This window comes from Lithobates pipiens, unplaced genomic scaffold, assembly GCF_037356315.1.
Source record: "Lithobates pipiens isolate NorthernLeopardFrog02 unplaced genomic scaffold, aLitPip1_a1.2 Scaffold_16, whole genome shotgun sequence".
In the NCBI taxonomy this organism is placed as follows: Eukaryota; Metazoa; Chordata; class Amphibia; order Anura; family Ranidae; genus Lithobates; species Lithobates pipiens.
In genome coordinates this window covers 578,397,438-578,422,753 of record NW_027507748.1, presented here as the reverse complement: position 1 = coordinate 578,422,753, position 25,316 = coordinate 578,397,438, and the positions used below count along the sequence as shown (strand labels likewise).

The following is a 25,316-nucleotide window of genomic DNA, read 5'->3' as shown; positions in this document are numbered from 1 at the left end:
GAAAAGCTGGTAGGCCGAAAATCTGCGGCCTAAATTTTTGAGTGCAGTGCGGTAGGCCTAAATTTTTGGCCACCGGCTACAAGTGCGGCAGGCCACAAAATCGCGGCCTGAATTTCCAGCCACAGAGCAACCCCCCCAGCTGGTAGGCTGCAAAGCCAGGCCTAAATGACGGCAACTACTTCGAGGCCCAACCCTAGATTCCCCCCTATAACCAGAAAGTGGAAAAGGGGAACCATGTCCCAAAGCCCCTAGGCTCTGGGAAAGCAGAGGACCCCTTTCCTCTGCAGCGAAAAGCATGGGTAACGCTCCCAGACAGATTCTCCTTGCCACCAAAGTGGGGGGCTGTCAGCCACGAAGAACGCTGCGACACTGACTAGATCCAGTGGTATGCGACCTCATGAGATGTTTAACTTGCAGGGCCAGCCCATCCAGTGGGGCTATGTCACGGCCGACCTAGCGTGCTCGCTGGCCAGAACTGGGATGACCACTGGATCAAGCGTCCAGCCCGGCAGTTGATTGTAGAGCTCACCGGAAAAAGAGAAAATAACGAACAAAAAAATTCCCAGGACTAGAGATCTCAGCAGGGAACTAGATCCTTACTAAGCAGAAAAAAAATGAATACCTAGAGCAGGGAGGGGGTTATATACTGACGGAGGAGAGTCCATGGGCATAGCCAGGGGTTGTTTTTTTGTTCTGCCTAGTCCTACTCATGCGGAGACGATATAACCCTACTGCTCTGAATAAATAAGGCTGTGTCTGTCAATGAACGAATGAGAAAATAATGTTTTCGTTTCTGTCAGTACATTTTGTAAATAAGTAATTTTTCTCCTTCACTGATGTGCGCTGATGAGGAGGCACTAATATGCCGCACTTATGGGCACGGATAGCCAGCACTGACTGGCCTTAGTAATGGGCACTGATTGGTGGTGTTATATTGTAATCAGGGCACTGATAATCATTTAGATCCCTTTCAGAGGCAGTTTTCAGGAGTTTTAGCGCCTGTAAACTGCCTCCCATTCATTGCAACGGGTGCTGTCAGACCAGGGACGTGCGCTTGCGGGATGTTAGGGGTGGTTTGGGAGCGATGTATAGCGCACCCAAAACCCCCCTGCCCGTTGCAATGAATGAGCCGCAACATGGGATTTTTTCAACCCCCCCCTTTTTGGGGGTTAAAAAGGCCCACTAACGGCCGAAAAGAATCGTAAAAACCACTGTGGTAAAATGGTGCTGAAAACGAGCAGAGCTTTACCGCTAACGGCCGGCGCTTTCTAGTGTGAAAGCAGCCTTCTATCTTGTGGGCCACCCCCCCTCCCCCCGTGGGGACAATACTTGACGGCAGCAGCTCACTTACATTGCCATTCATCACTAAGGCTGGAGTGTTTCATATTACCATGCTACATCTAATGCCTTAGTACCCTTCCCCTGACCGATACCTTTTAACAATGATTACTCCGTTTTGTGTTGAAAATAACTGAAATCTAAAACTCTAGTGGGTGTAACAAGATTTGTCTTTTTTTTTGCAGATCCGAAAAATTATCCGATCCGTGACTCTGGTCCGAGGAACGATCCAATCGTTTTTTAATCCATTGCACCCCTACTGTGCAGGCAGTTCCATTCATGTCAATTGAAATGCAGCAGCTGCAAGGAGACAGCCACTGCTCCCAACTTGACATCCGTGTGGATGCATGTCTCCGAATGCACACGGTCTGCATTTGGGTCAATGCACCTACAACTGCATGGATGTCAGATCTCTCCCTGCAGCTACTGCATCCCAATTGACATGAATAGAACTGCCTGTGCATCCCCGTGCAGGTAAACACGGGCCTCCATGGGCGTACGCTTTAGCACACCCCACTGAGCGAGGCCTTAGAATGAATTTAGCAGAAATTATGTATTATATTGAGTTAATGTGTGCAAATAAGGATTTGTGTTTTTTTTTGTGAAAATAGTGATTTAACTAACATTTGCGCAAAAATTGCACCTTTTTGTTCTACAGGTCATGTGCTTTCAAAAAATATGGGGCCATCTTTTACAAAAAGTGGGGCCATCGTTTAAAAATTGCACCTTTTTGTTCTACCATTCATGTGCTTTTAAAAAATATGGGGCCATCTTTTACAAATTTTTAAAGTTGTAAGGGAAAAATAAAAACCTTCAGGGGTGTAGAGAAATTTGGATATTTACACTTTTGCTGTGTTTTTATCTGCTAATAAATGATTTTAGTGTATTTTTAGCAAAAATATTGTTTTGATAAACATTTCCACAAATATCGTGAGGCCTTAAAAATCAGTAGCACCTTTTTTGCTCTAATGGACCTATGCTTTCAGAAAATATATGTTTTTTTTGTGGGGGGGCCTTTTACATAGTCTGAAAGCTAGAAAAAAAAAAAAGGTGCAAAAATGGTCTGGCAAGCTGAGTTTAAAAGTGGAGCGCAGGGGGGTTGGCAGTGAAAAAGGTTTATGTAAATTGAGAGGGAAGAAAAAAAATGATTGCATCATCTTTGAAAGCATCTTCGCTTTACAGCACTTTCCACAAGTGCGCAAAACTTTTGCATGGCCCTGCATAGATTTTGGGAGAGATTTTCAAAAACTGGTGCAGCTGTGCATAGTAGCCAGCTTCTAACTTCAGCTTGTTCAATTATGCTTTGACAATAGAACCCTAGAAGGCGATTGGTTACTATATAGTTGCACCAGTTTTATTAGATCTCCCCCTTTATGTGTATAGAGAGCTCACCTAGGGAACACAGTTTTTGCAAAACTGAAAAGCTTAGCATTTAGGCATGTTAGAAGTGCTCATGTACTTTCTACGTACATTTAAGTGTGTAGAGTTTCCACTCACGACAGAAAATGCTCATGGGCATTTTGCCATAAAATTAAACTCTTTGTTACCCAAGTCTGAAGAACTAGAAGCAAATTACTGTATTTATCGGCGTATAACACGCACCCCAAGTTTAGGAGGGAATTTAAAAGAAAAAAAACTTTTAGGAGGGAAGTTTAAGGAAAAAAAAACTTACATTTAAATGCCCATCAATGCAGCCTCGTCAGTCATTCGCAGCCTTGCATTTAGCCTCGTCAGTCATTCGCAGCCTTGCATTTAGCCTCGTCAGTCATTCGCAGCCTTGCATTTAGCCTCGTCAGTCATTCGCAGCCTTGCATTTAGCCTCGTCAGTCATTCGCAGCCTTGCATTTAGCCTCGTCAGTCATTCGCAGCCTTGCATTTAGCCTCGTCAGTCATTTGCAGCCTTGTCTGTGGCTTTGCCATTTAAAAATGGCACCACCGAGATACAGAGTGGATGTCCTGTGTATCACGGCCGCACTCGGCTATTTTCAGCCGTTCTTGGCAGCTTTCGGCTTTCCGGAAGCCGCCGAGAACAGCCGAGTGTGGCCGTAAATAGCCGAGAACGGCTGGAAAAACCCGGAAGCCGCCCCAGAGAGCAGCTGAAAGGGTTAGAAATAGCGGGGGGATCGGCATATAACATGCGCCCCCCGATTTTAGGGGGAAAAAAGTGCATGTTATACGCCAATAAATATGGAATATAACCAAAAAGAGCAAGAAGTATAAAAACACAAAGTCACCAATCAGAATACACTTTACAGAAGCCAGGCTGCTACAAACACTATGGGGTGTATTTATCAAAAGGCAAAGAGACTGCACCTTGGAAGTGAAGTAGCACTCTGCTGCAAGTGCAGTTGCTTCAGAGCTTAGTAAATGGGGTAAAGCTTCAGAATATCACCCAATCACATGCAAGGAAAAGAAAAACTATTTTTGCTTGTACATGATTGGAGAATTGAGAACATCAAAGCTTTCCCAACCCCTATATTACAAAAAAAAATAAAAATAAAAACCCCACAAATAAGCAAACAAGAATGATAACGTTTATTTTTATTTTCACAAAATCAGAACTGTACCAAAATCACTAAACATTTTGGGAAAAATGTATGTATATTTTTTCTAATGTAGCCGACTTATACAAAAAAAATTATGGAAATGGGAAATGCTGAACTTGGTTAGTTTTTCATATTTCAACAGCATTTATGCAGCTACTACATATACATTTTACGTTCTCTCAGAAGCTTGAGGCTTCTTTTGTGAGACAGATACAGTTGCCCACATTCTCCAATCTATGACTTTGCTTTTAAAGTTGGAGTAACACTGCTTTGCAACAACAAAAGTAACCATCTCTAGCCATTTTCTTCTTCTTGCTGACTAGATGGCCAAAAAACAAAAGGGTAAGCCGAAACAAAGATAACAGATGTACACCCTGTACATATATGTAACCTGCAATAATTCTAACAGTACAGACTTTTGAAAGAAGAAACCCTTAGATATTTTAAGATAAAGGTATCAAAACTAACATCTTTAATATTTTTAAATTGTAAACTCACATGGTACAAAGTGCTAAATTCACACAAGTAGTAACAGGTGCTTTAGGCTGGGTTCACACTGCTGCGGTGTACGAGATCGGATGTGATTTGCACTGCAGTGCAAATCACATGCGATCTGTGTGATGCGATTTCAGCCATACAGATAAGTATGGCTGAATTTGCATCGCATCCGGCCCAAATTCGTACAGGACCCTTTTTTTGGTCCGCAGCAGAATCGGATCGCATGGGTGTTCACACCATGTGATCCGATTCCTGTCCGAGTTTGCAGATCGGACTGCGATATGCGAACTGATTTGGAGGTGTCATTAACTTTTCACTGACACTCCCAGCAGTTCGCATAGGGCAGTGTGAACTGCCGCCGGGAGGCATGCGATGCGGGAACCCGCAGTAGATTTGCAGTGTTCCCGCATCGCAGCAGTGTGAACCCAGGCTTAAAGAGGGAGTAAACTCCCTTTGTTGTTTTGTACCTACCGGTAAGCGTAGGTATAGTAAACATAACAAAAGGTGCACATTTAGGAGATGTGTAGCAGCAGGTGACAAACGGCATGTGGTCCATCAAAAGAGCCATGCAGCGGCCATGACTACCGAATGCATGCACGGCAGTGTCTTTACAGCAGCTCAGCAATTCAAACAGCCAGAGGGGAAAGTGGGCGAAGATGGATTCCCTGTAAGCAGTGACAAGGTGCCATTGGAGGGATCCATCTTTTAGGCAATCCTGTCATAATCTGCTAGTATGCGGTGCATACTAGGTTATTATGACACCAACCTGTTACGTATATGCAGTACAGAAACCCAGATGTGTCCTGCAAAGGTTTTTAGCATCAAAGCTTTTACACATTTTATACCACTTTATAGAAAGGTTGGTTAATCAAAACTTTACTGGCTTCCAAATGTTTGGGCAGTCCAAACATGTCCTTTTTAAAGAATTGAAAAGAAATGCAAGGTCCCAGATGTACCAATCACATCAAAAAATACTAACAGGACCTAAACTGTGTCAGGCAGGACAACTCAAGTAAATGGACAAAGCTGAAAACTAGCATAATTCCTATATCAACAGAACCTCAACAGAGAACAGTCAAGGCACTCAGGAGATCAGGTGATAATTGGTCTTCTACTCATTCTACAGTGCGCACATCTGAAAAAGAAAATAAATAAAGTTAAACCAATATATTAACACATACCACAAACAATCTAAAGACAAAACTTCCAGAGTAAAATGTGGGTCTTTATATGTACAATTTGGACACTCCCCCTTCTCTCTCACACAAATCTTAATACAGGGGTTGACAAATTGCTTGGAATCTAGGAGCCAGCTAAAAAAGTTAGGAGCCAGGTCTGTGACAGCGATCTGGACCTGTCCCTGGCCTGACATGGAGACGAGTGAGGGGAAGATAGCCCCCAGCCCCCCACCTGTCTCCAAGTCATTGCCCATAGCTCTTAGAGGGACATTTTATTGATTTTATTTTTTTTCAAATGACAATTCTTTTTTAAATGGCATTTTAGTGTAAATGTGAGGTCTCTCACATATATATATATATATATATATATAAGCGGACCTGTCATGCTTTTTTTTTTATTACAAGGGATTTACATTCCTTGTAATAGGAATAAAAGTGGCACACTTTTTTTTAAAAGAACAGTGAAAAAAATAAAAATAAAAGTTAAAAGAAAAAAAATAAAAGAAAATTTTTTAAACACGCCCTGTCCCGCCAAGCTTGCGTGCAGAAGCGAACGCATATATGAAAGCGGTGTTCAAATCACACATGTGAGGTATCGCTGTGATCGGTAGAGAGCAATAATTCTAGCCCTAGACCTCCTCTAACTTAAAACGTGCAACCTGTAGAATTTTTTAAAGTCGCCTATGGAGATTTTAAAAGGGTAAAAGTTTGTCGCCATTCTATGAGCGGGCGCAATTTTGAAGCATGACATGTTGGGTATCGATTTACTCGGCGTAACATTATCTTTCACAATATAAAAAAATTGGGCTACTTTTACTGTTGTCTTTTTTTTAAATTAAATAATTTTTCCCCAAAAAAGTGCGCTTGTAAGTCCGCTGTGCAAATACGGTGTGACAGACAGTATTGCAACGACCACCATTTTATTCTCTAGGGTGTTAGAATTAAAAAATATATATAATGTTTAGGGGTTCTAAGTAAAGGGAAGGAGATGGCTGGCAGGCAGGCAAAGCTCCATTAGCATTGCTGGTTGTCATTCCAATGGCCACCACAAGAGGGCGCCATATTCCAGAAGGAACCATAGGATCGCAGAAGGCCTCAAAGCCACGGGCTCAATTACCGGCCGCCGGCGGCGTGGCCCGATTCGATCACACCGGGGGAGTCAGCGGAGACAGGATACCCCCAGCTGTGCTGCGCCAGGTCGCTAATTCTAGTCGCAAATGCGACCTGGCGCCCGGGTTTTGTTGAGCCCTGTCTTAATACATCCTCTATATTTAGAATGGCTTTTGAAGTACATGAAAAGCACAGGCATTATTTTCTATAGTCTCCAAGCAGATTTGTGTCAGATTGCAAGGTTTCCAAGAGAGCTAATGGACAAAACACTGTGCTGGTATGGCTTGGTTGTGTGGATAAAACAAAGGCTTATTGTAAGGAGAGAATACTAGTTATCACAAATATATCCTGAACTTTTACTTATTACAGAAAATGTGGCTTTAGTACTCTTTGAGGGACACAAATTCAGACTGTTGGGTTTTACTGCCACTTGCCCTGGTAAACGAAAACAAATTGTCAGCCAACCCCTCCTCCTCCCACCATGCCTCAGTTTTTTGGTAAAGCATTTCAAAGAGCAAGATTATAAACACAGAAGGGGTGCGACATATGCCTCTCAATGTACCACAAGAAAATTATTTTACATTAAGTCCTGTAATCCCTAGTCCTAAAATCCCATCGTCTTTAGAGTTGGGAGGTCCAAAAGCACACTACTTGAGCAAAACGCCAATAGACCCACAAAAAAAAAACAATAGAACTGTGGCATGTCTGCATCTTAAAGAGCTGCCTAAAGCACCTTCTACAACCATGTGCAGGACCAGAAAGGGGGAGATTGGTTCAAAACAAGCTCTTTGAAGTGCCAGAAAAATCTAAATTCAGATCCCACGTACCCACGGGTGAGCGTTTAGGGGGTAGCCATCCTGTATAAAGGTCTTGAACAAAGAATGGGAAGCCAACAGTCTCTGGAACAGAATTGCAAGTACAAAAGACCTGACCCATGATAATGGTGCCAAGAAGCACGAACCGACCTGGTAGAGAGTGCTTTGACTTCAAAAGGTGGAATTTTAACCCTTAACCACTTGCTTACTGGGCACTTAAACACCCTTCCTGCCCAGACCAATTTTCAGCTTTCGGTGCTCTCACACTTTGAATGACAATTACTCAGTCATGCAACACTACCCAAATGAATTTTTTGTCCTTTTTTTCCCACAAATAGAGGTTTCTTTTGGTGGTATTTGATCACCTCTGGGGTTTTTATTTTTTGCGCTATAAATGAAAAAAAGACCGAAAATTTTGAAAAAAAACGCATATTTCTTTGTTTCTGTGACAGAATTATGCAAATTATTAATTTTTCTTCATAAATTTTGGCCACAATTTATACTGCTACATATCTTTGGTAAAAATAACCCAAATTAGTGGATATTATTTGGTCTTTGTGAAAGTTAGAGAGTCTACAAGCTGTGGTGCGAATCGCACAAAATTGATCACATCTGATGTACTGGTGGACTATCTCGCTTCTTGTGACCCGAACAAGTCAGGAAAGTACAAATACCCCCCAAATCACCCCTTTTTGGAAAGTAGACATTCCAAGGTATTTAGTAAGAGGCATAGTGAGCTTTTTGATGTTGTCATTTTTTCCCACAATTCTTTGCAAAATTAAGATTTTTCATTTTTTTTTCTCCACAAAATTGTCATTGTAATAGGTTATTTCTCTCACGTGGCATGTGTATACCACAAATGACACCCGCCAGAAAATTCTGCTACTCCTCCTGAGTATTACAATACCACATGTGTGGGACTTTTTCACAGCCTGGCCACATAGAGAGGCCCAACATGCAGGTAGCGCCATCTAGGAACATAAATTACACATCTAACTTGTTGACTATTTATTACACTTTTGAAGCACCAGGACAATGACACGTGAAACTGATGACAGATGGCACTATGTGCCACTGATGACAGATGGCACTTATACGTGGCACTGGGGGCAGGTAGAACTGGGGCGGATGGCACTGCTGGGGGAGGACGGATGGCACTTTTATTTTTTACTTTTTTTTTTTTTTTGCATCAAGACAAAGGAAAACCGAACGGCTGCCGCTGCAGCCGTTCATCTCTCCCCTCTCACACTCGGTCTGTGTGAGGAGGGAGAGCGGCGCTGAGAGATGATCTCATATGTTTACATATGAGATCATCTCCCATTGGACACGCCGATCGCGCTGTAAACGGCCGATGTGATTGGCCGTTTACAGCGATCTGTGTTTGCCTGTCCCCGGGGGACACGGCGAACATAGAACTTCCGCGATGCGCGCCCGCGGCGGCGCGCATTGCGGAAGTAAACATTAGGACGTCCAGGGACGGCCTCCCGGACGAACGCGCCTGCCCTACGGCCGTCATTCCGCTATAGGGCGGGCGCGAGGTGGTTAAATTATAAGTCTGAATTATAACTTGCTGAATCCACTTAGCGACCGTGGATTTCGACGCTGCTTGTCCTTTCTTAGGAGCCTCTGGCAGTACAAATAAGACAGTCTTCCGGATCTGAGCAGTCATCTTTAAATAGACCTTGACCGCTCTCACCACATCAAGACAATGTAGTGACTTCTCTTCCCTGGAACATGGTTTTGCAAAAAACAATGGCTGGACAATATCTTGGTTCAGGTAGAAACCCGAGACCACTTTTGGCAAAAAAACAAACAAAAAAAAACTGGACGAGGGCGCAACACACCACTCTGTCCTCATGAATAATCAAGTATGGATCTTTACAAGAAAGAGCAGCCAATTCAGAAACACTCCATGCTGAGGATATAGCAACCAAGAACACCAACTTCCTTGTCAGAAGGACTAAGAGAATATGTTGTATTGGTTCTAATGGCTGTTTTTGTAACACTGACAAAACTAAGTTCAAGTCCCAGGGGCTCAAAGGTGATTTAACTGGTGGATTAATCCGCATCACTCCTTTGCACAAAACCCCAGACTAAAGAATTTGTAGCAAGCGGTCTTTGAAAATAGGATTTTTGTACTCACCGTAAAAAATCCTTTTCTCTGAAGTTCATTGACAGACACAGAATCTTCATCTTGACCTTGGGGTTATATCCCCCCTTTAGGAAAGGACTATTCAGAAAAAGTGTTAAAAACATCAACACTTGCACAGTACAGCCCAGGGGGCAGTCCTACTGGCTATAACCCCTCACACTGCATCCAGCAGCTCAGTTCGTCAAACGCAGTACAAACAGAAATAGGAGGGGGTGAGTGCTCTGTCCGTCAATGAACTTCAGAGAAAAGGATTTTACGGTGAGTACAAAAATCATATTTTGCCTATCGTTCATTGATGGACACATCTTCATCTTGACCTTAAGGATGTCCCCAAGCAGTGTCAAAGAAACAAGGGGTGGGAACAGCAAGAAAGTAACTCCACCCATAACAACCAGAGCTCCTCAATGGAGGAGTTGCCACCTTAAACAGCTACCTACAAAACCTTGTGGCCAAAGCAAGCATCCAAAGATGCGCTCACATCAACCTTGTAAAATTTTGTAAAAGTATGAACGGACGACCAGATCGCCCCGCCTTATACACAACAGACGCTTGATGTTGGAAAGCTCAGGAGGCACCAATTGCCCTGGTAGAATGTGCCTTGACAGGAAAGGGAGGCACCCGTCCCCTTATGGCATAAGCCTGAACCACAATCTGTCTGATCCCCCAAGAAATGGTAGCCAATGAGAAAGCCAGTCACTTCTTCGGACCAGCCACCGATAAAAACCGCGAGTCCAACCTCTGAAAAGGAGCCATAGCAGACAGATACACCCACAAAGCCCAGACCATGTCCAAGGAATGCAAAGCAACCTCTCTGGGGTGTGACGGCCGAGGACATAGGGATAGAAGCACAATGTCCTCATTTACATGAAAGGCTGAAACAACCTTTGGAAGAAACGAAGGCTGCTGGCGCAGCACTGCCTTATCCTTGTGGAGGATCAAGTAGGGAGACTTGCAAGACAAGGCCGCCAACTCAGAAACCCTCCTGGCAGATGTAATAACCTCTAGAAAGACTACTTTCTGAGAGAGTGTCAATAAGGGAATCTCCCTAATGTTTTCAAACGGCAGTTTCTGAAGCACCAAGAGCACCAGATTCAAATCCCATGGAGGTAGTGGTGGTCAAACCAGAGGGGCCACATGTCAAACTCCCTGAACAAACGTACTCACAGGTGAATGAGTCACCAAGGGACGCTGAAAAAAAAAAAAAAAAAAAAAGAGCCAAAGCTTATCTCTGCTCCTTAATGTTGCTTAATGCAAGTTTCTGATCCACTCATCGCTGTAAAAACAGCAGGATCCTGGAAATTGAGTATGTGCACGGACGCCACCTCATCTCTTCACACATGGAGATGTAGGCCTTCCATGTACGATGATAAATCTTCCGAGAGGATGACTTCCCTGCCCTCAACATAGTGGATATTACTGAATCCGACAGACCTTGGTCCCTTAGCACCTGGCTTTCAAACAGCCATGCCGTTAAAGCCAGTGAAGATAAAGCAGGATGAAGTATTGGATCTTGTGACAGACGATCCTCTCACATGGGCAGTCGCCAAGGAACATCCGCCACCATTCACACCTGCAGCCTGTGTGACCATATGGAGAAGCACCGCCTCATTACCTGAAGTTCCAGCACGTTAATTGGCAGGGTCCACTGTATGCCCCAAACCCACCCCCAACCAGTGTTAGCCATGGCCCTGGTATTGCAGACGCTTACAGAATGGACTAAATTGTTGCACCGTGAGATGGAGAAGCAACAGGTTTCCCCAGTCTGCGTGGAACTGGCAGACCAGTTGGTGTAGGGCCTGAAGTATGTCTGTGATGCAGCCTTAGATATGGCCCCCTTGCTTTCTAGTGCCTCAGTATCAGCAGTAGTGCTACGTCGCCTGATTTGGCTGAAATGCTGGACTGCGGACCAGGCATCTAAGAAAGCACTGGCAGACTTGTCCTTTCAGGGAGAGAGGCTATTTGGAGCCTTCGTGGATGACATCATTAAGAATGTTACTGGGGGTAAGAGTATGTTACTCCCACAGTCCACAAAAGGGAAGGAGCCACGCCGTAGGCCAGGGCCCTCCTTTTCGGCTCAGAAGCAGATTATTCATCCGCCCGGGTCGGCAGGTAGGTGTTCCCAGTCTGACAAGGTGCCTGCTGAGAGACAAAAGCATCCCTGGTTTTGCAAGCCAAACAAGCCTGTGAACAAATCTGTTACCGCATGAAGGTTTGCCCCCACCTGACTCTCGGGTGGGGGAGTCATCTTCGGGAGTTTGCCGCCCGGTGGACCTCCCTACTTTTCAACCAGTGGGCCTGCGAACTGGTTTCCTCAGAGTACAAGAGAATTTCTTTCTTGTCAGCCAGATTTTTTCCCCTCCAACCTTCATCATCTTCCGGCTCGTTGGGAGGCCCTGTTTGGGGCAGTACAGGACCTGCTGCTGCGTGGGGTGATAGTATCGTTCATTGACGGACACAGCTCCTTTAATTTTTTACCTTCATTTTTGACGTCCCTATGCAGTGTCAAAAAAAACGAGGGGTTGAAGCAGCGAAACACAACTTCACCCACAATAGGAACACCTCAACAGAGGAGTTGTCATCTTAAACGGCCGCCATCAAAACCTGTGGCTGTCTAAGGTTGCAATTTATGCCTTAAGTTACAAGTTTGTTGTGAACGCATCTTTAGATGCATAAGTTAATACATCTAAAGATGCGTTCACAACAAACTTGTAACTTAAAGCGTAAATTGCAACCTTACACGGCCGCCTGCAAAACCTTGCGGCCAAAGCAAGCATCCGTCAACTTTGTAGAATTTAGTGAAAGTGTGGACGGACGACCGTGTCACCGCCTTACACACCTTGGAGACAGACGCTTTATGTCGGAAAGCCCAGGAGGTTCCAACTGCCCTGGTAGAATGAGCCGTGACAGGAAAAGGGGGCACCCGCCCCTTTAAGGCATAGATAGGCCTGAACCACGATCTGTCTGATCCACCAAGAAATGGTGGTCGACGAGACCGCCAGACCTTTCTTCGGACCAGTGTACATATTCGCCAGCACACCATGGATCGACAATTTTTCGTCCAAAAGTTTTAAATGTAAAGAAATCACATCACAAAAGAAAGTGCAACTTTTCTGAGCCGCGCAGGACCCCTTCACCAGGCATGTGACACAGTGCAACAGTGTCAAAAACTGAATTTATATACACATCAATCACCAATCAAAACATGTGAAAAGAAAAAAAGGTTACACCCCCTCCCAGTGACGTCAAATGACGTCAGAATCCCGGCAGAAAACTTTAAAAACTACTGTGTATAAAAGTGACTTACTGTAGACAGGGGTACTGGCTGATCAAAATCTCAGAATGCAGACCACATGTGTTGAGTCAGTATAATCACGCTAGATCAGGTACACTAGCAAAATATGTCCAAGCGGTACAAAATACTGCTAGGACCCAGTCATCTTGCTTTCAGTCAGCAGCTCTGGCCGCCAATCACGGCGTGCCACGTAGCCGTGCATGTGTAGTAGCCATGGCAACTAGGGAGCGTGAAGACGCCTAGCCGTGGGGCCGCTGTTGTCACGGCAGAAAAAAATACGAAAAGGAAAAAAAAGAGAAAAGAAAAAAAGGAGGGGAAAAAAAAGAAGAAAGGAAGGAAAGGAGGAAAAATAAAGTCAGAAAAATGGGGGAGAAAAGGAAGGAAGGCGGGGGGGGGGGGGGGGACACAAATGTGGAAAAGTAAATAAAGTAGACACTAATACAAAAAGACAATAAAAAAGGAGAGAGTGAAAGAAAGAAAAAGAAAAACAGAAATCCAGATGCATGGCTCCTGTGTGAGAACACCGGATGTTCATATCAACTGGGTATCTGAGATAGCACTAAATCAAAAATAATTATGTAAGCAAATGGAGACAAATCAGTCACATTAAACTACTCAAGCAAATACTCGATTAAAATTATGCTAATATGTACAATGAAAAAAATGCAAACAAACAACCGATATATATCCCAGGCAAGCATATGATGTTGGGAAGAACAGAAGGAAATGGAAAAAGGGGGGAGAAAAAAAATAAGTATATCACATGGTATGGATCATACCTGTTAAGTCATTGCCCAGGTCAGGCATGAACCGAGCTCAGAGTTGTCATGGTAGAGTAGGCTGTACTTGCTGAAATGCCGCTGTACGCTGACATATGTGTGCAAACCAGTAGGCCCGCTCAAAAAACTTTTCAAAAACACAGAAGCGATATTAGGGTAGCCCTGACCAAGGACGCTAGGAAGTCCCCCTGATAGAGTGCAGCGACCACGGAGCGAACAGATTCCATCCTGAACCTTTGCACTTTCACAAAGCTGTTGATTGCCTTCAAGTCCAGGATTGGACATACACCTTCCTTTTTGTGGACTACAGATTGGAGTAGATAGTACCTGTATCGACACTGGAAAGGTTTCAGGGATTCTATCACCCCGCGCAGCAGCAGGTCCTGTACTGCCCCGAACAGGGCTTCCCGATGAGCCAGAAGCAGATGCAAGTTGGAGGGAAAAAAAAAATAATCTGTTGGTGGTGGACAAGAAAAACGATCTTGTATCCCGATGAAACCAGTTCGCAAACCCATTGGTCGGACAGTAGGGAGGTCCACTGAGCTGCAAACTCCTGAAGGCGACCCCCCCACCCGATAGTCGGGCGGGGGCAAACCTTCATGCGGTAACATTTTTGCTTGCAGACTTATTTGGCTTGTGAAACCAGGGATGATTTTGTCCTTCAGCAGGCGCTTTTGCGGACTGGGAATGCTTACCTGCCGACCCAGGGGCGCCAGAGCTTTTTTTTTTTTTTGATGCCTGGTCCGCAGACCAGCATTTCAGCCAAATCAGGTGACGCATCACCACTGCCGATACTGATGCTCTAGAGAGCAGAGGGACCGTATCCAGGGCCGCATCACAGACATATTTAAGGCCATGCACCAACTGATCTGCCAGTTCTACGCAGACCGGGGGAAGTCTGTTGCTTCTCCAATTCACGGTGCAACAACTTTGTCCATTCAGTAAGTGTCTGCGACACTAAGACTGTGGCCAGCACAGGTCGTAACGCACCGAAAACATGGACCGGGTCACTGCATTGGCCCTTCTGTCGGCAGGGTCCTTGAAGGCAGGAGTCCCTTCTACCGGAATCGTGGTTACTTTATGTAACCTGAATATGGGGGGGTCAACAACCGGAAGAGATGCCCCATATTCTCAACGGGCTAACGCACTGCCATTCTTCTTGGGACTGAAAAGGCCTATTGCAGGCTTCTCCATTCCTTGTAGATGGACTTATCAAAATAAGTCAAATACGGAAACACCTTAGGCGTGCGGGCCGCTTTGCGGGACCCAAAAGGGACTGCCACCTCAGTAAAAGTTTCTGCTGCATCCCTATCTTCAGGGTATCCAGCACAGCTGTGATAACTGCTCCTACTAGCACTTTTTCCTGCGCAAACCCTTACACAGTCATTCGCACTGTCCAAACGGTCCTGGTCCATATCCTCTGACACATCAGAACAGGGGCAGCCAGTCTTCGTGGGGGCCAGAGTCTGAATCAGAGCTCTCCCCATAAGACCGGGGGGGGGGGGGGGGGGAGCAGGTTGCGTTCACCCCCTTGCGCCTGCACACCACTTTCACCCTGGCAACAAAGGGCTCCAGGACCGTCGACAAAGCGTCCATAGGCACCGCATTTTGGCCGGTTGCAAAAGCAGGGATGTCTGGGGAAGAAGCACCAGCTTCTACACCATGTTGACCCTCACTCGCCTGCCACAACTTAGGTACTTAAGGCAAGGTACACAAAATCCCACCCTCCTAGCTGCTCGCAGACTGAGGGGCCCCCCTGCAGGATGCACCACCCTGACCAAGTACTACACTGTGCTGCCGCCAGCTGCCCTGCGTCAGTGCTCAGAGTAAAAACTGTGCTGTTTTGAAGTATACAGACACTAGCACTAGAGGTAAACCGCACTGAGGCTACAAGAAAATGTCCGCGGCCTTCCCAGAAAAAAAAAATCACCAAGAAAATGGCCACGGAACATTCAAGAAAATGGCTGAGAGCATATACACTGCATAAGGCTACAGGAAAATGGCCGCGGCCTCAACAAAATGGTGGCGGCCTCCTCTCATGGCAAACAGCCTGAGTACCTCACAGTGAAGAAAAAAGCAGGGAAAGAGCGCACCCCGACAACCGGCGCAGCCCCCCTGGCCAGGTACATACACTGCACCTCATGCCCAATTACACAGCGGCCCCAGCAGGGGGAGGAGTGAATGAGGGATAGAGAGAGAGGAAAGGGAGAGTGAGAGACCCCCTAGTCGACCTCCCAGGGAATGCCCAGCTGCTCCATCCTACTGAGGCAGGGGGAGCCGTACTTACCCCTCCCTGTCGGGATTGTTGGACACATTTCACCACAGACCCATCACCCAAGCAGTACGGGGTGGCTGTTGGCCACGGCACACTGACACCGACAGCAGTAACCTGGTCATATGTGAGCCCCGGAGCATATAGCTCACCGGCCGACCCTGGACAAGAAGAGGCCTGTCGTGGCCGAGCCTGATTGTAGCTAGGGTCTGCTCACGCTCGATGGCCAGGCTGGGGAGACTACAAGGATCTATATTATCCAGCCCGGCTGTTCATTGTAGATCACAGGATCAAAAATTGCAGAAATTTTTTTTTTTCCCAGGACAAATGGCCCCCTCAGGGAGCCAGGTCCTTCTCCTACACTAGGAAGCAGGGTGAGGGGTTATAGCCAGAGGGACCACCCCCCTGGGTGGTGCTGTGCAGTCTTGCTGTTTTTACATGTTCTGCCTAGTCCTCTCCTGAAGGTGGCATGATAACCCCAAGGTCAAGAATTAAAGGAGCTGCGTCTGTTAGTGAACAAAAGAGAAAAGGCTGCGAGTAACACAACACAGGGAAGCGAGGATAAGGTGACAGACAGAGCCAAGCTTCACCCATCACGGCGGGCTGCGTTTAGCAAACCTTCAAGAACCGGGTCCCTTTTTAGGGGTTCCACTCCCTTGGACCTGTATTAGCACCCCAACAGGAAAAACCTTAGGTAATGTAGGCATTACCAAAAAGTCCTGGGGTCCAGTTACAGGCAAAAGCTTGTGCTTCGTATACGAGGCCTGGGTACCATCCACCGCAATGACAATTTGGATGGATCCAGTCTATGGAGGCTGTTTAAATCCAGTAAGCATCCCTCCAGTGGAGCTCTCCAGAGCACATCTTCACTCGTGACCAACACCTTAAACACTGGTAAAAAAAACTGAGGTACTCCTGGTAGGAGCAGGGGTTATATAGGGAGTGAACTTCCTGTATAGTGTATACCAGTGTCCATCACTGGAAGGTGCCTATATACCCACAGTGATTACTACGGTGCTCTGTATCCCATGATGTAGGATAAAGAAAATGGCCTGGTCATTAAGAGGGCAAATCCTTCTGTTCCTTTAGTGGTTAAAACCTTACATTCATGCGTTTACTTCCACTTTAACAAAGGATTTTATGACCTATGGTGATGGTTACGTCGGTACCTATAAAACTCTGAAAGCAGTAATGGAGCCTGTTCACAGAAAGGCACACTAGTTGCATGGAACACCTCTGGACTAAAGGAGTTTTGCTGCATTCTAAACAGCTATTCTATCAGGCAGTTTGAATTGTGTGTTCATTTCAACCGAATGAGAAAGGCCAGCTTTATACACCTAAAGTTTCTTCCAAATAAAAAGGACTGTTCTTCATTTCACTGCACATTTTCAAGACATGTTTCAAGCTTACAAATATACACAGATCCTCGTTTAACGACCACTCAGACTTACACCGGTTCTCCCCATCCCAACGACTCCGCTATACATCATTGCATAACACAGTACAGATTTTTTGTTTGTGTTCTGTACTTATGCAAATTAAAACAACGTTATTGAGCTGGAATTTTGTGCTTAAACTTTTTTTCACAATGCAGTAAAGAATGCTTAAAATATGGATTACTTGTGGTTCGTCGTTTAACTACTTCAATACCAGGCACTTTTGCCCCTTCCTGCCCAGGACAATTTTCAGCTTTCACACTTTGAATGACAATTGCGCGGTCATGTAACACTGTACCCAAACAAAATTTTTATAATTTTCTTCCCAAAAATAGAGCTTTCTTTTGGTGGTATTTGATCACCTCTAGGGTTTTTATTTTTTGCCAAACTAAAAAAGACCAAACTTTTTGAAAAAATAGGATTTTTTGTACTCACCGTAAAATCCTTTTCTCTGTAATTCACCGACCGACACAGCTCTTCTCTGTAACAAATGGGTTGTTAGCCTTACCACTAAGAGAATACTAGGTAAAGTTGTAACACAACACTCAGGACTCTTAGTTCCGCCCAGGGGGGCAGTCCCTTTGGCTACAACCCTCCACCCTGCCATGCAGCCATCAGTACGTCAACAAGCAGAATAACAAAGATAAAAAGGAGGGACGGGTGCTGTGTTGGTCGGTGAATTACAGAGAAAAGGATTGGACGGTGAGTACAAAAAAATCCTATTTTCCCTTATATTCACTGACCGACACAGCTCCTCTCTGTAACAAATGGGACGTCCCCAAGCAGTGCCAAACGAGGGGTGGGAAAACAGCACAAAACTTCATCCACCATGGTAAGTGGGAACTAGTGAAACTTTACCCACAAAAAACAGTGCGTGCAAAACCACCACAAAAAAAAAAAAAAAACAGGGTATCCTCAACAGTAGTGCACTCCCGCTGGACTCACCACAAGTAGTGCCTGTAGACCCTGAGTGCTCACAAGTGCAGAGGAAACAAAAGCTGTGTCGGTGGCAGCCGCCAGAATGAGCGCTAAAACATTTTAAAAAAAATGCGCTCAGGCTTCAATAAAATGGCTGCCCAGCGTCCAGTAGACAGACAGGAAACAGGGAAAATGGCTAAGAGCACAAGCCATGCTGCTGCTAGAAAGCACTGAAAAAACGTGTTCAGGCTTCCAGAAAACGGCCGCCAGTGTCCTGAATAGGAGACCACCTGGAAAATGGCCACTGAAGCCCACGAAGGCATGCTGCCTCGCCCACACCTAAAATGGCCGCCAGCAGCTTCATGTGGTACAGAAAGAAAGAATTAACAGACACAGCGCCACAACAACCACAGCAGACCCTCACAGGTATCTTCCGGGAGCTTAACACACAGGACCCAGGACACCTCTAGCCAAGCCAGCCCCCCATTTCAGGGGAGAGCCCACAGAGTGCACACATACACCACTCAGCAGCCAAATGCAGCATCCCCCCAGGGATGGGGGGGAGATAGGGACAGTGGAGAGAAGAGAGGGAGGTGAGGGACCCCCGAATCGACCTCCCAGGGAATGCCCAGCCGCTCAGCCCCGCCGAAGAAGGGAGAGCTGTATTTACCAGTCCTGAAGAGCTGGGAGACATTCAATTGCAGAACTACTCACTGATGAGTACAGGGTAGCTGCTGGCCATTGGCATACTGTGACGCAGACATATCAGTAGCCCGGTCATATGTACGCCCCCGGAGCATAAAAGCTCACCGACCACCCCTGGAGCTAAGGTTTCGTCGTGGCCTGCCGAGCCATAGCTGCGACCTGCACACGCTCGATGGCCAGACTGGGGAGACGATAAGGGTATCCAGCTTGTCACCCAGCAGGCTGTTGATAGCTGATCACAGGATCATTTATCTTGTGCAAAAAGCCAAGCTTCTGCATAAAAAAAAAGCACGGACCGATGGGCCTGCACTAGGCAAAATAAACCTGATGGCTGCATGGCAGGGTAGAGGGTTGTAGGCCAAGGGACCGTCCCCCTGGGCAAAACTAAAAGTTCTGAGTGTTGTGTTACAACTATGCCTAGTATTCTCCTAGTGATAATGCTAACAACTCATTTGTTACAGAGAGGAGCTGTGTCGGTTGGTAAAAATAAGAGAAAAAAAAGGTTTAGTTTGTCATAAAATCTTCTTTTCCCCTTCACTGACGGGCACTAATGAGGTGGCACTGATATGTAGAATTGATGGGCACTGATAGGCAGCACTGATGGGCACTGACAGGTGTTAATGCTGGGCACTTGAAGGCTTTTTAATTGGGGGAATGCTGGGAACTGATTGGTAGTAGATTTGCACATCTGAGGGGGATGTGCCGATTGTCAGCACAGTCGTCGTCATCCCCCCGACAGGGAGAGCCGCTGATCGGCTCTCCATGTCAGTGCAAACCGAGGAATGCTGTTTATCGGCACTTCCTGGTTCACGCTGTGATTGATCACAGCTGATCATGTGGTAAGAAGCCCTTGACAGAGGCTTCTTATCAAGATCAGAGATGCTAGATATCAGACTGACATTCTGCACTAGCCGGTTTCTTATCCTGCTGGATGTCATATGATGCCCAGTCAGGATAACAGAACCACTTCCCGGTCGTCATTCTGCATATGGCAGGCGGGAAGTGGTTAAAGACTAAATCGTTGGAACAGCACCTGGTCATTAAGTGAGGAGAACCTGTACAGCATTTGACTATGCTAATGACAGAAAAGAGAAGTTTGCCTGTAAAGTACTTACCCAAACATAGCATCAGATACGATTATCTGTAATAAAATACAAATGTCAGTGCTCAATTACCAAGCAAAAATAGGATTTTTTGTACTCACCGTAAAATCCTTTTCTCTGTAATTAACCGACCGACACAGCTCCTCTCATAACCATTGGGTTGTTCTGTCCTATTACTAGGAGATACTAGGCATTAGTTGTAATACAACACTCAGAGCTCTTAGTTCTGCCCAGGGGGCGGTCCCCAAGGCAAGTGGGAACTAGTGAAACTTTACCCACCAAAAAAAAAAAAAAAAAAAAAAAAAAAACAGTGTGTGGAGAAATCCACCACAAAACCAGGGTACCCTCAACAGGAGTGACTACCCACAAAAACTGTGGAATGTAATGCAACAGCGCATTAACTTAACTGTACTGTGTTTTTATCGGAAAAAAAAAAAAAACAGGAAAAAAAAAAAAGGGAAATATATTGCATATTCAATTGCAACTATACGGCCGCCTGCAAAACTTTGCGGCCAAAACAGGCATCAGCCGATGCACTGACTTCTACCTTGTAGAACTTCGTAAACGTGTGGACAGACGACCAGGTCGCCACTTTACACAGCTGAGCGACAGACGCTTGGTGTCGGAAAGGCCCAAGATGTTCAGATTACCCTAGTGGAGTGGGCCGTGACCGGAAAAGGGGGCACCTGCCCCTTAAAGGCATAGGCTTGTACTACAATCTGTCTGATCCACCTGGAAATGGTGGCCGACAAGACTGCCATGCCTTTCTTGGGACCAGTCACTGAAACGAACAGTGAGTCTGACTTCCGAAAGGCAGCAGTGGCAGACAAATACACCTTCGGAGCCCAAACCACGTCCAGAGCATGAAGGGCCACCGCTTTAGGGTGCTTCGGCTTAGGACACAGATGGTAATACAATGTCCTCATTAATATGAAAAGCTGAGACCACTTTCGGTAGAAAAGATGGTTGCGGAAGCAACACCACCTTATCCTTGTGGATAACCAGATGGGGCGACTTGCAGGACAAGGCCGCCAGTTCCAAAACCCTCCTGGCTGATGTGACGGCCACTATAAATACCACTTTCTGGTAAAGAGTCAACGGGGAATCTCCCTGACATTTTCAAACAGTGGTTTTTGAAGCGCCAACACCAGGTTCAAATCCCATGGGGGTAACGAACACACCGGAGGGACTACATGTCGTAACCCCTGAACAAAGGTACTCACTAATGAGTGAGATGCCGGGGGGGGGGGGGGAAGACAGCCAAAGCTGAAATTTGCCCCCAAATGGTGCTTAACGCCAATTTCTGGTCTACTCCTTGCTGAAGAAACAGCAGGATCCTGGATATAGAAAAGGAGCGTGGATGCCATCCTTTCTCCTCACACATGGAGATGTAGACCTTCCAGGTACGATGGTATATCTTCCCGAGAAGATTTTCGTGCTCTCAGAGTTGGGATCACCGAGTCCGACAGACCCCGGTTCCTCAACACCTGGCTCTCAATAGCCATGCCGTTAAAGCCAGCGATGGTAAAGCAGGATGGAGAATCGGACCTTGAGACAGAACAGCAGTTGCCAGGGAGCGTCTGCCACCAGACGCACTTGGTGTGCGCACCAAGGACGCTGAGGCCAACCTGTGGCAACCAGTATTACTGGGATCCCCTCGGCTTCCACTCTGCGAAGCAGACATGGTAACAGTTTCAGTGGAGGAAAGGCGTAGATCAGCTGGTACTGATCCCACGGAGCCACCAGTGCATCTGCCCACGGATCTCTTGTCCTGGACACAAATCTTGGCACCTTCCGATTGAGGCGGGAGGCCAGAAGATCCAAGTCTGGTGTGCCCCACCTCAGGCACAGTAACCTGAATATCTCCGGATGCAACGCCCATTCTCCTGGGTCCAGCATCTGGCGACTCATAGTCCACCTGCCAGTTCTCCATTCCCGGGATGCAAATGGCCGACACGGCCGGGACGTGTCACTCTGCCCACCGAAGTATGTGAATGACCTCCCGAGCAGTGGATGAGCTTCTTGTTCCCACTTGGTGATTGACGTATGCCACAGCTGTGGCATCGTCTGACTGGATCCTGATTGGACACCCCTGAATCCTCATCGACCATGTGGAGAGGCACAGCCTGATCGCTCTCAATTAGAGCAGATTGATCTGCAACTTGGATTCTTCCGTCGACCAGAGGACCTGAACCCCCCATTCTGAACCCCCATCACTCCACCCCAGCCGGATAGGCTGGCGTCTGTTGCGATCACTGTCCACTTCAGAGGTAGCAACAATTTCCCGGACTGAATCACCGGGGACCTCAGCCACCAGATCAGTGAGTCTGACTGACTGGCTCACCTGGATCTGTCGATCCAGGTTAAACAGATTTGTCCCATTTCGTCAAAATCTCCTTCTGCAGGACTCTGGTGTGGAACTGGGCATAAGGTACTGCCTCAAAAGGAGGCTACTATGAGTCCCAGGACTCGCATTCAAAAGTGGAGCGACGACCACTTGCAGTTCATAAGCAGTTTTACCGCAGAGAGTCTGCAGTTTGTCTGAAGGGAAAAAAAACTCTCCCTTTCATGGAGTCCAGCAGCAAGCCTAGGTACTCCAGACGCTGGGTCGGTACAATCACTGACTTATTTTTTTCCCCTTTAAAGCGGAGGTCCACCCTAAAGTGGACCTTCCGCTCATTGGAATCCTCCCCCCCTCCAGTGCCACAATTGGCACCTTTCAGGGGGGAGGGGGGTGCAGATACCTGTACAGTACAGGTATTTGCACCCACTTCCGGGATAGCTCTCTGCGGAAAGGGGCGTAGATCTACGCCCCTTTCCGAAAGTCCCCCGCTGCCTGCTGGGAAACACACAGATCCCAGAGGCAGCGGGTCCATCCTTATTGCGCAGCGCGACTCGCGCATGTGCAATAGGGAACCGGGAAATTAAGCCGAAAAGCTCCACTTCCTGATTCCCACACCCAAGATGGCGGCGGCAGCAGCACCCGAGAGACGATCGAGAGATCGGCTTCGGGTGCCGACATCGCGGGCGCGCTGGGCGGGTAAGTGTCCTTATTTTAAAAGTCAGCAGCTGCTGTATGTGTAGCTGCTGGCTCCCGCTTTAATTCTTTTTATTACATTTTTCATTACATACAGATAATCCGACTTTTTACAAAAAAAATAAAAAATAACTGCTTTTTAACAAGTTCAACTAGGCATCTAAAATAAACTTTTTTTTAAAACAGCTACATTGCATATGTTGGTACTCTCACTTTTTCCTTTACTTCCCACCCATCCATCCCCTCTACATAGTTATCATACCGACTTCTTTAGGTTCAACTGCGACCCAAATTCTTGCAGGGTCTGCATGGTGATCGCCACAACCTCCTTTAATTCTGAGATGGAAGATTCCCTCAGGAGATCATCTAGGTATCCGATGATCACGATCCCACGTTGCCGCAGCAACGACAAAACTGGAGCCAATACCTTGGTAAAGACTCGGGGGGCTGATGCCAGACCATAAAATGGTAGAGGGTTTCCCCGACTGCAAACCGCAGAAACTTTTGATACCGAAGGCATATGGGTATGTGCAGGTACGCATCCTGGATGTCTAAGGACACCAGGGAGTCCCCTTGATGGAGTGCAGCGACTACTGAGTGAACTGATGCCAATCTGAACCTCAGCACTTTTACAAAGTGATTGAGGGCTTTTAAGTACAAGATTGGACGTACCCCTTCCTTCTTGGGAACCACAGATTTGAGTAGAACCCCTGGAAGCGTTCCGAGTCCGGAACTGGTACAACCACCCCGTGACTAAGCAGGTCCCTTACTGCCCCCAAGAGGGCCTCCCGGCAAGCCGGGGATATGGTTATGCTGGAGGGGAAGAATCTGTTTGGCAGCCGAGAAACTATCTTGTAGCCTGAGGAAATCAGATCGCAGACCCATTGGTCGGATAGCCGAGAGGACTAGCCGATGATAGCCGAGAGGCGACCCCCCATCCGAAACACAGGTGGGAACAAACCTTCATGCTGTAGCACTTTTATTCGCAGGTTTGCGCATCTAGGGAGGTTTTTGTCAACCCGTGGTCTTCCGGTCGGGCTGGGGACGTTTTGTCGAAGCTCCGGGCAGACGAAAACGCAGTTTGTGAGCGGAAAAAGAGGGCCCTTGCCTAAAACGTGGCTCCTTAGCCTTCCTGGCCTGTGGGAGTAGAGTACTCTTACCACTGGTGGCATTTTTAATAATGTCATCCAAAGAGGCTCCAAAGAGCCGGTCGCCAAGGAAGGGAAGATACCTCAGGGCTTTTTTGGATGCCTGGTCAGCAGACCAGCATTTTAGCCAAATCAGCCACCTCAGCTGACACTGAAGCCCTGGATAACAGAGGGAGAGTATCCAGGGCTGTGTCACAGACATACTTTGAACTAGTTGGTCTGCTAGTTCCACGCAGACAGGGGAGGCCTGTTGCTCTCACAATTCGCGGTGCAAAAGTTTTGCCCACTGCGACACAAGTGCGGATGCCAGTACTGGTTGCACGGCTGACCCCACAACCATAAACAAGGAACGAGCCACTGCCTCGGCCTTCCTGTCCGCGGGATCCTGGAATGCAGAAGTCCCCTCTACCGGGATTGTGGTTACTTTATTTAACCTGGATACTTTGAGAAGGCTCTCCTCAAAAGGGTAACGCACCGCCATGTATTTGGGGACCGAAAAGGTCTGTTGTGGGCAATCCCATTCCTTGTAAATTAACTTGTCAAAATAAGTCAGATACAAGAACACCTTAGGGGAACGTGCTGGCTTGCGGGACCCAAAAGGGACCGCTACATCAGCAGAGGGATCGGCTGGCTCCTGAATCTTCAGGGTGTCATGCACAGCTGTGATAAGTGCTCCAACAAGCGCTTTGTCACGCTCGGACCTGGACGGGGACTCGTCTTCACTGTTTGGATGGTCCTGTTCACCGTCATCTGACAAGACAGCGCGGGTCACCAACCTCAGCAGGTCCCGGGTCTGCATTAGAGCTCTCCCCATGGGACACGGGGGGGGGGGGGGGGGGGGGGGGGTCAGGGGCCACTTTGATTGCACCCTTCTTCCCACGCACCGCCTCCATTTGGGCAACAAACAAATTGAGGACCATCGTCAGGGTGTCCATGGGCACTGAGCAGTCTGCAGGTGACCCGGTTGCAATTGCCTGGATTTCAGGGGG

The 25,316-nt window shown here is 46.8% G+C and overlaps 1 protein-coding gene across 1 annotated transcript in view; it reads right to left on the bottom strand.

The window, feature by feature from the left end:
• Positions 1–3,850: 3,850 nt before the first annotated feature.
• LOC143983738 (gametocyte-specific factor 1-like) overlaps positions 3,851–25,316 on the bottom strand; it is a 189,422-nt gene continuing 167,956 nt past the window's right edge. The window contains exons 9-10 of the mRNA XM_077483781.1: positions 20,155–20,180; positions 3,851–5,517 (exon numbers count right to left, since the gene is read on the bottom strand). Of these exons, the coding sequence (XP_077339907.1) occupies positions 20,167–20,180 (14 nt within the window). The 3' untranslated portion in view covers positions 3,851–5,517; positions 20,155–20,166. The remainder of the gene's footprint in view (positions 5,518–20,154; positions 20,181–25,316) is intronic.